The following is a 15,427-nucleotide window of genomic DNA, read 5'->3' on the forward strand; positions in this document are numbered from 1 at the left end:
TACAGGTGTATGTGTTAAGGCATGAGCATTGAGATGCTTTGCAGTGCATGATAAAAGTTGTAATTTACAGACCAAAGATTTGTATTATATACATGTAATCCATAGGTGTGTATTTTAATATGCCTTATTTATTTGATGTTGTTCTTATTGTGTCAGTGTGTGAATGTCCTGTACTGTAGTTATGGCATGCTTGGATTTTTCTGTACTGCATGACAAATGTTTTATATTACCAGTAAAGTATTTAGTCTGTGGAGGAAATGAGCTGCAGTATGAAAGTCTTGGCAGTGCTGGGTTATATCATGGAAGCTTTCTCTGCCAAGTGTGGACGGAATGCCGAGGTATAAACAAGTGTGATATGATGTGGAGACTGAGAGTGAAAGGATTATTTGTAGGAATCAAATCAGGAAAGATCATACAGTAGTTTCTCCGGTAGTTCCATACCAAAAGCGGCTTAACACTAATAGTGAAATTAAACTTTCTTGTTTTTGTTTGTTTTATATTTACGGAAGTGAAAGTGAGGGAAGAGTTTTATACAAGGATTTTATCTTTTAACTGTTTTGGGGTGTCGTGCTTGTTGTAGTCACAAGATGGACCTTGAACTTCTATGCAGTTCGATCAAGACTTTGGAAAGAAGACAGAAAGATTGTTATTTTGTCCTTTGTCTGCCTATAAAGGATAACTTGGCTAAGAATGTTATGAGTAATGTCGGACTGTCACGCTTTCCAGTGTCAGTTGCGCAATAGCTCAAGATGTTAACTTTATGCCAAGTCTCTTGAGTTTTTTTTTTTCTTTCTTCTTCTAATCTGACATTAGTTGAACAGGACGGCGTCATGTAAGTATGCATGATTGTATGCAAGGCCTTGTCAGCATCTTTCTGTCTTTTTGCCATTAGATGTGAAAATAGAACAAACGTGATGCCAATGTTTCCCTACTTTTTCAAATTAATATGTCGGTTGCTATTACATGATGATGGCTCTCAATTTCATTTGGCCTATATTCTGAAGAAAAGAAAGAAAACTTCTTGGAGAAGGATGTCAGACTTTCCTGATACTGTGAGTCTTATGTGGATCAAACTCCCTTAGAAAGCCTGTAGACTACCTTAAGGCAACCTCAAGGCTCTCCTCATTGAGCCCACACCTTGAAGTTACTGTCTGGGAGACTTGTAACAAAATGTCGGATTGCTGATTGTAGAAATGGAAACTTTTTGGCTGTTATGAAATGCTGTGGAAAATGAGTCTACCTCTGCTTTTGAGTCTACATTTTGATCCCTGAGAAAGTTCGAAAACTACTAAAATCCTTGCTTCTGGCATGGTATGAAAGTACCGTTGGCAGAAAATTCAATAAGGAATAGCTTTAGAAACCGTTCATATTCTGACAAATGTTTATGACAGTCGTACATCATATGGAAATATATAAACCATGTAGCCTTCGTCCTTGTGTGAGTAAGATCATGACCAGGTTAATAGGATATGAGATGACATCGTAACTGACTAACGCAAAATGCACAACAGAGAGAGGTCAACCAGAATGATAGAAAGCCAACGCTTCCGTTGCAGCCAGTTTAGAGTTGAGTTTCTGACAAAGATAGATAGATAGAGAGATACAGGGGAAAAAAGATATGTGTAGATCTTTGAAGTGTCAGTCACTTAACTCTACTATTTTGAAGAGTATAAGTTTGAGTTTTCTGGAGTTGGTGGATATTGACATCCGACAGAAGCTATCTGCAGTGTGGAAGTGTGCAAAGCGTGCATCTGAGAGTCCTTCTGTGACAGGTGGTGTTGGAATTGAATGTAATTGGGTTGTATCTCTTTATTTTTCAGTTTGATTACATTGGACTATCAAACAAAATTTGCATTACCATCATATGACGTTCTACTCTTTACATGTCAGAGAAATATTTGTTTCATCTATTACTTGTTCAAATGTTTACCGACAAATGTGGGTAGTCTCCCCTATCCTCAAACATTGCTAATAACTAGTGGTCAGCAGCTGCACGTACATGTATGAATAAAAAAGGAAGAAATTATTGCTTTATGCACAGACTATGAAATACACCCTTTTACATGTGAAATGTGTGAGGAAAATCCAAGTGCAGGAAATTACTTTCATCTCCAGTGGTGGTGTTGTGCTGCAATCTTATCTCACTGCCATAAAACTGCAGCCTTAAAAACTTTATTTTGTGCCCATTTGATTGGTACTGTAACTATTCAAGTGTGCCATTTTATCTCTTGTCATCAAACTAGAGTCATTTTCTTCCCTGTAAAGACAGTATAAAGATGCTGTACCAGGCAGCAGGTGCTATTTCTTTCCTTCTTGTTTTCTCTTACTGTTAGGGGTACAAGAAAAAAATATATCAATGTAAATTTGTTCATACAGGCTGTATGCTTGTGATAAAAAGATATTTACATTGCAAATATCACCAGTCAGTGTCCGAAAGAATTTTCAACTGTGATCTGACTGGAATTTGTACTCTTAAAATTTAAGAGACTTTTACAGTCTTTGAAGAATTGGTTTGCTGATGAATATGTGATGACATACACTTTTTCTAGATATGCATGTATTTTTTTTTTTTACTTAAGCTTATAAAGGAGATTTTGCCGAAAAATGATAAGTCCATAATTTACTCATAATCTACAGCAGTGTTTTCTTTGGATAATGTTCAATGTGGATATATGTTTTTGTTCCCACTTCTGATTTCATAGAAATCATATTCTTGTGCAACATGGTTGTGGGTCTCTGTCATTTTCCACTTTTATTGTTCTCATCCTCTTTCTGTCTTTTTCTCGAGGTATTTGATGAGTTTGTCATTAGAGTATAATATCCTCGGTTTCTTTGACATCTTAGATTCTTTGACACATCTCTTACTCATTCTTTTCCTCTTTGGTAATTCTTTCTGTTCACAGATTGCGCGCTAATCTGATTCATGGGAGTTACAACCTGATATAGGAAGGCGATTTCAGAGCACGTTTTAAGGACAAGAGTCAAGATGTCCAGCAACAAACTCCATTCAAAGGTAAAACTCCATTGTTATATCAAGTCACGGTATCAAATGTATCACACTGTTTGTGCGTACCTCACTGTCATTACCGCTCTCTATGGTATCCCATGATACTGGGAGACAAATGTCTTGTCTCGTGTATCAGTTTTGATCGACTGTCAACTACAGACGATACAATTTGCAAGTTTGAGCTGTCTCCTCCCGAAGAGTGCAATTTTGTGTTTGGACAATTTCTGATGTGTTGACTCGTTCTACACGTGTGTGAGACTGTGCGTCAACATGCAGACAATCGATAAGGCGTCAACTAAAAGAATATTTATTGAAAGACGTGTTCAAACCTCTTGACAAAATTTTGATATCAGAGCTGGAGAGTCTTAATACCGTAGGTGCGTGTTGGTTTAGTCTGATGGTAATGATTTGTACATTACACAACTGTATATGGAAAAGGCTGGCCATGTACATGTACAAGGCACATTTTGTAATGGATCATATTAGCACCTGATTTTTTTTCCACCTAGCAAACATCTATCTGTCTTACGTATTGACAAAATCAATCTTCTATACCCCCTTATGATCATATAATTATTTTATTTCATAGAATTAAATTTTCAGTGAAGTCTCCACTCTAATATGTTGATAACAGATTTCAGAGTAAGATGGCCAAAAATGAATGAAATTGAATTGAGATGCATGAGTGCAAAAAAAAAAAGAAGAAGAAGAAGAAGAAGAAGAAGAAAGATAATGGTATTTGTAAAAGATTTGATTATTTGTAGCTCACTGGAAGTGGATGCTACCAAAACGACAAATGAACAGCAGTCCAGTTGATGATGATTTGAATTCTTGCTCACTGTTAGAATATTAACAGTGTCTGTCCATCTGCATTGTGATGTTCAAGATGAAAAGGAAAATGTTTTTGAAAGAAAGGTATGTCAGTCTATATCAGTGCATGAAAGTGACAAGTGAAAAGTACATGTACACTCTGGTAGCAGATTTGATGCAGAAGAATCAATGCCAATAAAAATGCTTGGTGAAAGAGGTGAAATTGGCCATGAATAATATGAAAATTTATCAAATGCATAGTGCTGATCTGTGGTGCCAAGGCTGGATTTAAATACAGCTCCGACAAGGTGTTGTATTAAAAAAAAGAATAGTGTTCGTTCATTGTTGTTGTTGTTGTTGTCTCTGTGTTTGACCAGGAGAAGAGCGACGCCAGTCTGGAGTCTCAGGTGGAGGAGTTGCTCAAGCCTCCCGAAAAGCTCCCCCTGACTTCCAGCCCCTTGGATGGAGAGCCGGAAACAAACCTCCCCCACTTTGGGGAGAAGGACTACCAAAGTAAGCTCTTCATACTCCCGCTCGGTTTTCGTTTTTATAGTCACGTAAACGTCACATTATAATGAATTGTGACGTTTCCATGTTCGAGTGCACTTCCACTTCAAAGAGTACTGTATAAAAGAGGAAATTTTTCGGGAGTGGAAATCTTTGCACCTTCCACACGATGAGAAACTAGTGCTTTAATAAAAGCACGCAAATATTTTTGCTTGATTTATAGTTAAACTATTTAATACTTTGATTACACAGAACAAAAAAAAAAATCATCTTACCTGGCAAAGTACAAAACATTACCTATGTGAAAATTTCCACTTTTATAATAGTCTCCTAATTGTTATAGTATGAATCATGACATTTCAATGGCACTCCAAGTGCACTTTAGCTTTTATAGAGAGTACTGTAAAGGGGGAAATATTTGTGCAACATGAAGCTAACATGAAAATAAGTGTGCAGATTTTATGCTCATTGAATGTAACATTAGTAAATATAATAGTTGATTTCAAGGTAGGTATATTGTAGGTGCATAAATGCTGTGTTTGTAATGTTCTTCTCTTTCACTACTCCTGTAGCAAGAGTGAATGTGCTGTCGTAATGCAGACCAGTTTCAACCTTTTGCAGAAGTATAAAACCCCCAGCTGCCATGGCAATGGTTTGCTGTTTGAAGTACTTGTTCTGATGTTGTGACCATCGGTGAAAATAAAAGCATGCATCATGAAAGCCCAGGGAATATTTCAGCCCAACATGTATTTGATCTCAGTTTATTTCGTTCATCTGCTCAAAGTTTTTAAAGTTCAGGCGTCTGTTATAGAATAACACTAACCCACATTGGCTTATATTTGCTACAGATTTTTCATTTTTGTAAGAAGTGCAGTAATCCTGTTGGCGATATGTCAACTTCTGAAGTTATTTTCCCCAAATTCGCCTACTACTGACTTCACAAATGTATGTATCAGTATGTTGTTTAGAGGTTTCTGCTAAGTAACATAATTTTGTGTGATAGATAAATATTCCAAAGAACATTGCTGGTTGTACTGTGTGTAGCAGAGGAGTTACTTTAACCCTGGATATGAAATTACTGTGCAGCGCTCAGTAACACAGATAAGTTATCACAGAATCAACTAGCTTAATTGATGTCAGCACCAATCAAGAACACTTGTCAAGAGCCTAATGTCTTTCATACTTTGTTCACATGTGATGCTCATTGACAAGCCAATGAGCGATTAGTCTTTGTACCCCATACTTTTGTTGCTCCCCCCCCCCCCCTTGCAGATTCCTGCAGAATATACACCTTATCTGACTCATGAAGAGAACATTTTGTGTTGTGATTTCCGTTTAAAAAAATTGACATTATCACCCGAGTGCAGAATTTTCTATGATGGCATCTCTTGAAACCTTGAAACCTTCATACCTTACCTGATACTCACACACATACTTTGCATTTTAATCGTAAAAGAAAACAAGACTTTGCCTTTATCTGTGTGTGGTCAACCCAATCCATGTACGAGCAGCATTTGAATCTAGGAGTTTTTGCCTTGGCCAAGGGTCACATTCTACATGTACTTGGCGATAAGATACCACAGAGCTAAGTGAGGAAAACAAAGTAATCCTGGAGATTGAGTAGCACACATGTTTGAGATAAACATTAAGTGAGCTTGTAGTCAACTGAGTGTCATGGAGTTTCAGAGATAAACAATTCAAACAATGTTGGGCCAAGATAGACAAAACATCATCATTAGTGAGTACACTGTATTAGAGTCTGGATACTCTCGCAGAATTTTTTTTTTTTTAAATACCTCAATTTGTGTCCAGGATCACATTGGTAAAGATTATATAGCATAATGTTAACCTAATGAGGGCAAGCAAATTTGTCTATATCAACACATTTTATATGAACACCTGTCCAAGTGTACTCAGGAACTACAATGTAGTCGTCAGTGGGTTAAAGGTATTATTTACCATTTGCAGATGAAATAAAAACCCTGATTTAGTGCTTCAAAAAGGTTCTAAAATGTGAGTTATGAATAGAAACAACCAATGTAAAAATTTGAACAAGTATGATTTAATGTTAAGTATTGTTAAATATAAAAAAATGTGAACAATAGTTTAAATAAAAATGTTTCTAGACTGAACCGTCTACAGCTACATGTATGGTTTAGTGAGAAAAATAGTGATATCTCCTTTCAATTCTAGGCTTTATTGCAAAATTTTCACATGGTAGGATGTTTTGTGATACAACTGACCTACACATAGCATCAAATGTGATATCTTGAACAGTTCTTAAATCACTGCTCCCAATGGTAAACTGTACATTTAATTAGAAAAGGAAGAAATGGATGTGAAATGTACCTGATTCTTCCTCCAAAATCTAGGTCATCGGAGCGCAGAGTTCAAGGTCCAGCACCAGCTGGAGCCCTTGCCACCTAAATCGAAGAGCCACGGGAAACTCCTCGAACAACCGCAGACGATTCGCACGTCGCACTCCAACAAGAGCTTTGCTGAGGCCACAGAAGAGCTAATTACGAGCATCGCGGAAGAGAGCACGGCGGATGCGGCGGATGCAGTGGATGGTAAAGAAAGGAGTGTGCCAAAGGTGAGCATTGACCCATCTCACTGCACAAATATGAATGCGTGGGACCACGCATTAGAGAATTTCATCTTAACAGGCTATGCAGGACTCAACACTTACTTTTTTTTTTCTAAGGCTGGCCAGTTCGGGCCACTAATATCATAAAATCTGAAATTTTTGTGCGCCCCCCCCCCCCCTCCATTAAAAAAAAAAAGAAAAAAAAATGATGTGTTAGCTCAAAATAGCGGGAAACATTACGATCAATTCTGAATCATACAAGTTGTAATTGCCTGATCAGGCCACTCAAAGAAAATCTTGGAAGTTTTGTGACCGGGCATCAACTTTTGATGGCAAAGGACCACCGGGCCACTGCTTATCTTGAGCCATGTTATGTCAGTTGCAACCTTTTTACACGTCAAGTTGCAATGAGAGAGGTTATCCATATACATTGCACGCTCCTCTGTCATATGTGCTCATACAACAAAAGGAATCACATATTTAACATGCTAGAAGTGATTGTCATTGTACTTTTTATACGGCCCATGCTGGGTTCAGTTGTGCAGTTCGTTGAACTGTGAAAGGTTGGGCTACGTCTTGAATGAATAATGTGGTATAAAAGGACTCTTTTGAGAATCATAACGTTACATTGTGGTTAGGTTTGCAGTCATTGTTGTCTGAGAAATAGAGACCCAAAAGATGTTAGAGGGTATTGTGCTGGATTGAAATTAGCTTATTAATAGCTCTGTATAATATTTTTTTTGTGATGCATATACTAGTGAAAGTTGTGGTTGGACATTAGCATAGAATAGTATTGGCTTCAAAGTTTTTATGAAGACATCATGAAGACCTTGAGATACCAGCCAAATTGAAATATGAAAACTGGGGAATTGATTCAGAATTATTATTTTTCTTTTATCATTATTTTTTTTAAATACAACAAGTGCTGAAGGAGGAGGAGATAAAACGGCTGGACAAGAGTTTTGGGTAGATCAAATGATATATTTGTGAAGTTGACTGAAAACAGAAAATACATGTATGCACAGATCTAAACATTGTTGCCTCTGTGAATTCTTCAGTTTGGTGTTACAGTGTATGTGGAATGTGACAATGGAATCCAAGGAAAGGCATGGTTTCAGATAAAATCCACTTTGAAGTTCAACTCTCTCTGATAGTCCCTGATGGGTTGCCATGTTGGTTTTCCTCACAGAGATTAAAAAGCCTGTATTGCAATTATTTTCTTGTGTCTGTTTTTCTTGAAATTTATGACGCTAATTGCACAACGTTCTGATGTTTCCCATTCTTCGACTTTGTTTGGCAAGCCTTAATTCAGACCATAGATATTTTCATGTGTCCATATATCCATACAACTTGTTTTGATTGTTTTTTATTGTTGCTTTGTCTTTGTTTTTTGGTGTGTTTGTGTGTGTTTTCAAACTGAAATGAGATTTTTGAATGATTCACTTGTCGGTTTTCAAAGAGATCGCGGCGTCTCACTAGGCAGGGCAGACGATATGCACGGATGGTACTGTATACTGTGGAAGCATGGGCCATGTTTGGAATGTTCAAATGATGCATGACCTTTTATGATCTACTTATTTCTCTCATTCATGACAATGTCATGAAAGATTGATGGTTAATATCTGCTATTTGAGGCAGAAGAAAAGAATTTTGCATGGTTCACGTTTTCATAGTCACACAGAGCACAACATTAGGCATACATGACTATAGTTTAATTGCATTTGAGTGTCACTGAGACAGAGTTGCCAAGTTTGAGGAAGAATGTCCTATTTCCCTCTGTAAAGTCAGTGTTGCCAATTATAGATAATTGCAATGCTGTTCTGACACTATTAGAAAATCATCCTCTGCACAGATTGCATGTTTTGAATGAACTTACATGTATTTGGTGTTTTTGTTTTTTTTTTTCTGTGTAAAATGTTTACAGACTGTAGAAATTGAAAGACAGTTGATTTCCAGGAGATGTTGTATTGCTGCATAATATGCGTCAGAAACGTCATTTTTTTTCATGGGGGAAAAAAAAATGAAGTATAAAAGAACGATGAAAATTATTGAGATCAAACTCCATATCAAACTTGAATGCATGATATGCATAAAATTTTCACAAGACATTCTTTACCCTGCAGCTGTACACTTGTTACATGTACACTGTAGCAATAGAAAGTCTGGATTGCAAATATTGTGCTGGTGGTAATATGTGCATTAGCCGAAAATTCGTAGAGGGCATGGAAAGCACCTGAGTAATAACATTCATTTCTATCTTTAGAATCAGAAGACACCAAGATCAGATATGATACCTAACTTTTCCTGATCTTGTGTAGTGTTAGAGTGTGCATGTACATGGGATATGAAGGGCACAAGTTTCTGCAAGCCTGGGACTGAGCAACTCAGATAAATTCTATGTACACAGCATGGTTGGAATTGGATTATAGTGCATGATGCATTTACCACTGTTCCTTTTCTTCATCGATTGCCAATATACAGTGTCAAAGAAAGGAATATTTTGAGGGCTAGAAGCGAAGGCTACTTAAAAATTTAACATTGATACTGTTTTGAATTGAGCAGAACACTACTTATTATGTAGCGACCCCACTCATGGGACATTGTCATTTTGAGTTATACATAATTTCTGAAGATGGAGCAGTCTTTGAACAACAATTGAACTATTCAACAGACAAGAAATGTTATTAAGTTGCAATTTCAGTGTACTTGAATGCAAATTTATTCATTTGCTGCATGCGTGTAGGAAAAGTTCTTTCGTTCCCTGTAACAAAAGTACTATTATTAGGTAATGAAGGAGCTTAGAATTCTTTTTCATAATAAAGCAAAGTCATTCGCATGGATACACCACCTTGGTTGAAATGAATGCATCGAACACAACTGCAGCAGAATTCCCTCCCTGACTTGCTGTGCATCATGCAGAGAAATGTGACTGGGAAAAATGGGGAATAAATTACTAGTCATTACCATCAGACAGGGAGTGTCAGAATGTTTCTAGAATAGGCAGCAGCATTCTTTCCATAGCCCATTTCAGTCAAGGCATCAAGCGGTGTAATCACAAGTGTAGTCTTCTTTTCTTTTCTTTTTTTTTAGAGCAGGTTGTGTGCCGCAGTTCTGGCCATAATTCAAACAAAGAGGGAAGGGGGTATAGCTTGTAAATTTGAATTTCAAGTGAGTTAAATTTACTTGTGTGACAAGCCTGGAATGTAAAAGCAGGGAGAAAAAAAAAAGGAGTGGAATCTCTGTGCAATTTGTGCAAATTTATGCGAGTGCCACTAAGTGCTGTCTTGTGTTGAAATAAGTTTTCAACACCTGTGATAGAGCGCATAACTTTTCCACAGCATGTTGCATGGGTACTCTGTACAAGGGAGAGGTTCTTGTTTCTTCTCCTTCTCTACCACCACCTTGGCTGTAAGACAGTCTCCTGGCCCATGGTGTCTTTCCACTTTAGTGTCTGACTGAAATGACGCTCCGTTGACCTGTTCACTAATTGCAAATTTTGTCGCTCTCGCGTCTCTCTGTAGTTCACCATCGGGGAGGAGGAAGGTGGAGAAATCAGTGCCAACCGATCCGACAGCATCCTGGAAGACAAAGGCGGAGACGTTGATGCTGGGCCAAAGACCAAAGACAGGTGAGGGGTCATTACCATGGCACCAGCTTTTATTCATTACCGTTTGAGACGTCCAGTTGTCAGTATAAACAGTGGCAGAAAACAAAAACTGAAGGATAGTGCCTAGACCTTGCTCTTTTTTTTTCAAGGTCTGTAGACAAAATTCTGTATTAATTTGACTTTTGTTTGGATTCTTCTTTTTTTCTGATTGTTTGCATGTATGAGATGATTAGCACTTCCCATTGTTATGTGTTGTGTATGTCAGTAGCATTTTAGCCATTAGTCAACATTAATTGTCAACACTCCATTCTAAGATACCAGTACTTCATCGCCTGAATTGAAAACAGCATTAGAAAAGTAAATGGCTTTGGAAAATGTGCAGATATTGGGTTCTTCCAGTTCTAAAGAAATGCTGGTAGGGTCTTCAAAATTCATGCAGAGCTTTGAGTCTCTCCATGTACTGTATCAGCATTTTAACAGTTATTTGTGTCCTGTAGATGTTAAGACCATGCTAATTTGATACCGTGTCTCTTAGATTTACTGGGCTTGGCCATTTTTTTTTTATTGCAAGCCAAGATATTCATACATGTACACTGTAGCACAGCAAATGTTTGTGCATTACACTGGCCCACATTTGATGGGGTGTTGAATGTAACATGCAGAGTGCTTTTTCGACACCACCTTCTAGACTTTGGCCCAAAGTTTGTTCACATTCGGGCGCAGCAATGAAAATTGCTGCTTGATTGTTGCCAAATTTAATTGCAAGTCATATTTTGATAGTGATATGATTTTTACTATGTAGACCCATGCTCCACCTTTGGAACCAACAATGTCTTTAACTGTATTGAAATCCTGGAAGAGCATAAAAAATGTATCATTTTTATGTACATACAGATCCTACCTTAAAGAATCTTAAGGTTTGAATGCCTTGTAGTAATGTAAATAAAGGGGGGTTTAATGAATTTGTACAGATGTACGTGTATAATATTGCACTGTGCATGTTTGAATGTTCCGATCTTACAAATGAAGTTGCTGTTGCTTTCGATGTCAGCGACTTGGTTTTTTATTAGATAAACTAAACAGTAATGACTTTAGGTGTTACTATTTTTGTATCTATTGATTAATCATATTTGTTTTAACTTCCGCCCCCTTCCCCTACCTCTCCCCACCCCCTGGATCCCATGAACACCTCCACCACCACCATCTTAGATAAACTGCAGAGTAATGACTTCAGATGTTACTATTTTTGTATCTATTGATTAATCATATTTGTTTTAATTTCCGCCACTTCCCCTCCCCCCACCCCCCAGGTCTGGATCCCATAAACACCGCCACCACCACCACCATCATCACCACCACTCCCACGGTAAGAACAAGCGCTCGATGACCTCAGACCCCACCGAGCGGCTCCGCCAGGGCAGCGATGTCAACCTCAAGATGCAAGACATCTCCATCCGCATCGGGGGCGACTCGGACGAGGATGAGGAGATGAATCCTGCCATCCGTGAGACCATGGCAGGTGAGGAAGAAAAGAGTTATAGAGGGAGATAAAGAAAGATAGATAGATAGATAGATAGATAGATAGATAGATAGATAGATAGATAGATAAATAGATGATAAATAGATAAATAGATAAATAGATAGATAGATAGATAAATAGATAGATAGATAGATAGATAGATAGATATCTAAATAGATAGATAGATAGATTGATGGATAGATAGATAGATAAATAGATAGATAGATAAATAGATAGATAGATAAATAGATAGATAGATAGATTAATGGATAGATAGATAGATAGATAGATAGATAGATAGATAGATTGATGGATAGATAAATGAATCTGTGCACGTTGCAATCATGTCAGGATGATTTAATGTTTTTTGCATGCTGCTAAATTCGTGAACAGCACCTGACTCACAAAATTCACGATAGTGAAACCTCATGAAATATATGGCATATACAGTAGAGATATTTATCTCATTTGACGCTGTATGCTTACGCTGTATATGACTGCAATTTTGTCTGCACTCTCATACCCTGAAAGGGGGGGGGGGGGGGGTCAACAGAGTTGAAAAATCAGCACATCCCAACTCAACTTATGTATTCATTTTCAAAGCAACCAATATCAACCATTCAAGTTGTTAGCTGGTAGTCATTCATGTGTTCCAAACTGCTGTATCCCCTGCGATTGACAAAATTTGTCATTTTGTTTTTTGTGGACAGTCCATCGCCTCGGGGACATGTCAGGCGGAGGGCGCCACCACCACTCATCACACAGGCACAGTGTGAGTTCCTTCGTCCACGTAAGGGGGCGGGGCAGCTCCTCGGCCGGCCAGATGGAGAAAAAGAAGAAGAAGAAGGAATACGACCATCGCCCCCACGAGGTGAGCTGCCTTCCTAACTGACCCAGACAACTAAGTGACCCTCTCACAAAACAAACCAGCGAACAAACAAAATGAAGGCAAAGAGTTGACAAATACACTCAGTAAAGTCGTACACTTTATCTCAAATCCTTTTTTTTTTTCTGTAAGATATGTCCAGCATCACTGCTGACCTATGACCATGATTAAAGCATCTTTGTCATGTACACCAATGTTCTGGTAAGATGTGTCATATGTCAGAAAGTTTTCCTGATCAAAGGAACTTGATATGAGACAAGCAAAGTTCTTGATGCACATGTTTGTGTTCGCACACTGTGACGTCTGTCAAAAAAGTGACAGCAGTTCTCGTGAAAGAGCTTGATAAAATGAGTGAAGTGAATTGGGCATCACTTTTGCATACTCACATGCAGCTCTTTCCATGTAGTCAATGCATTCTTTTCATTCTTGCAAGAACCACCTCATATGAAAAGAGATGGCCCCTGACACCTTGTTTCATTTTCCATGGATGTTTGCTTGAAAAGTGCTCAAAAACTTTTTGCTCGAACCCTGGATGTGACTCCAGGTCTTTGTGGAGCTGGACGAGTTGTACAAGGAGGAGGGACACGAGATGCAGTGGAAGGAGAAAGCTCGCTGGATCAAGTACGAGGAGGACGTCGAGGAGGGGGCCCAGAGGTGGGGCAAGCCCCACGTCGCCTCTCTCTCCTTCCACAGCCTGGTGGAGCTCAGACAGTACCTGGAGCATGGTGAGGAGAAATGATGAGGACGATGGTGATGGTGATGGTGGTGGTGATGGTGATGGTGATGGTGATGGTGATGGTGATGGTGATGGTGATGATGATGGTGATGGTGATGGTGGTGGTGATGGTGATGGTGGTGGTGGTGGTGATGGTGGTGGTGGTGGTGGTGGTGGTGGTGATTGTGATGAAGAAAGTGATAACGATAACATGATGCATGATGATTGAGCTGATGATGACAGTGATGGTGATTGTGATGATAGCAATGATGCTGGTTAGGATAGTGATAGCAGTGACAGTGATGATGTGATAATGATGATATTGATTGTGATGATGATAATGATATTGAAATCAGTTGGGATGATGATGATTATGATTATGATATTGATAATGAGGTAAGTATAGTAATAGGAGTGGTTATTGTAATGCTACTAAAGTGTAGCCATAGATGATGAAAACAGTCATAATTATGATTATTATATGGAATTTTAGCAATGTTTGTTATGGAATGAAGGTACATGTACAATGTGGTGATGGTTATAAAAACTGAGCTCACAGTTGACGGGGAGCAAATGATGAAGATGATGATGATGATGATCGTGATTGTGTTAATGATGGTGAAATTCTTGATTGTTAGTGTGATGATATTGATAATATCTGTCCCAGAACAACAAAGAGAATAACAATATGAAACACCAAAGTCTTTTATTTATTTATTTATTTATTCTATTTTTGCCCTGCTGGCCAGTGTTCTAAAAGTTTTCACTTCTGATCCTCAGCTACTGCCATCTTTGACTTGGAGGAGTCAAATCTTTCGAACATCTTCCACCGCGTCGTCGACAACATGATCATCGCCGATCAGATTCGGGAGGAGCACCGCGGTGACATTATGAGGGCACTTCTCCTCAAGCACAAGTAAGACCCTGATCCAGAGAGTGACTGCATGTGTAAGGATAGTGGGAAGGCTGTACTTTTTAGTCCCACATGTGCAAAATAATGTGGGGGAAAATGGAAATCAATAGCTAATAAATAGTGCTTGCCTCGATTTACTCTCTATTGGCACATTCATAATGACTTGCTCGAATGAATTGCTTGAAGTGAGAAGATTCTGTTTAAACTATTTAAACATTCGCCAAATTCACAAAATGCATTTCATGTCATATTTTTTATGTACAAGATTGTGTTGGTGTGTATGTTAGTGTAAAACGTTCATGGATGTGTACAATAACTGGGATCTGTATTTGTGCAAATTACATAGTCCTCACCTATATTCATGATACTTTATAGTCACATAAGCCAACATATTCACAATAAAGCTGAGTGAAGTGCAGTGCAAAAACAACATATTACATCCATAATCAAGTCATTTTATTTTGCAGCATTCACGTCTATAAGTGAAGGAGTTCATGAACAAATATTGTGTTCGTGGTGTATATCTAATTTATCCTTTCATAGTACTGTAGACTCCATTCAAGGATGACGAGATCATAAAGTCATCATTAGGATCATAAAAGACAGGACAAAATGTAAAGATTTTTTTCTTTTTAATGTTTGTATGAAAAGTACATTCCACATATTCAGGCTTTTATGATTGTGCTCGCGTGAGATAAATTTGAAACTTGTTGACATGTTGCACATGGGCCCGGAGAAAATTCATCCCATTCAAATTAAAGGTTCATGGCATTTTTTTTCTTCAAATTAGCTCATGAATGTATCATCATAAAGTAAATGCCCTTTCCACTTTACATAATCACACTTTGTCCCAAAGAATAGACCCTTCATCTTTCA

General features: G+C 38.1%; 1 protein-coding gene across 1 annotated transcript in view; it reads left to right on the plus strand.

The window, feature by feature from the left end:
• Positions 1–15,427, plus strand: part of LOC139726152 (band 3 anion transport protein-like) — a 35,147-nt gene that overhangs the window by 5,746 nt on the left and 13,974 nt on the right. The window contains exons 2-9 of the mRNA XM_071637232.1: positions 2,904–3,013; positions 4,195–4,330; positions 6,697–6,917; positions 10,433–10,539; positions 11,829–12,037; positions 12,748–12,908; positions 13,468–13,648; positions 14,419–14,554. Of these exons, the coding sequence (XP_071493333.1) occupies positions 2,987–3,013; positions 4,195–4,330; positions 6,697–6,917; positions 10,433–10,539; positions 11,829–12,037; positions 12,748–12,908; positions 13,468–13,648; positions 14,419–14,554 (1,178 nt within the window). The 5' untranslated portion in view covers positions 2,904–2,986. The remainder of the gene's footprint in view (positions 1–2,903; positions 3,014–4,194; positions 4,331–6,696; positions 6,918–10,432; positions 10,540–11,828; positions 12,038–12,747; positions 12,909–13,467; positions 13,649–14,418; positions 14,555–15,427) is intronic.

This window comes from Diadema antillarum, unplaced genomic scaffold (genome assembly GCF_040938485.1).
Source record: "Diadema antillarum isolate AM-2024a unplaced genomic scaffold, OU_Dant_1.0 seq00000079_RagTag, whole genome shotgun sequence".
In the NCBI taxonomy this organism is placed as follows: Eukaryota; Metazoa; Echinodermata; class Echinoidea; order Diadematoida; family Diadematidae; genus Diadema; species Diadema antillarum.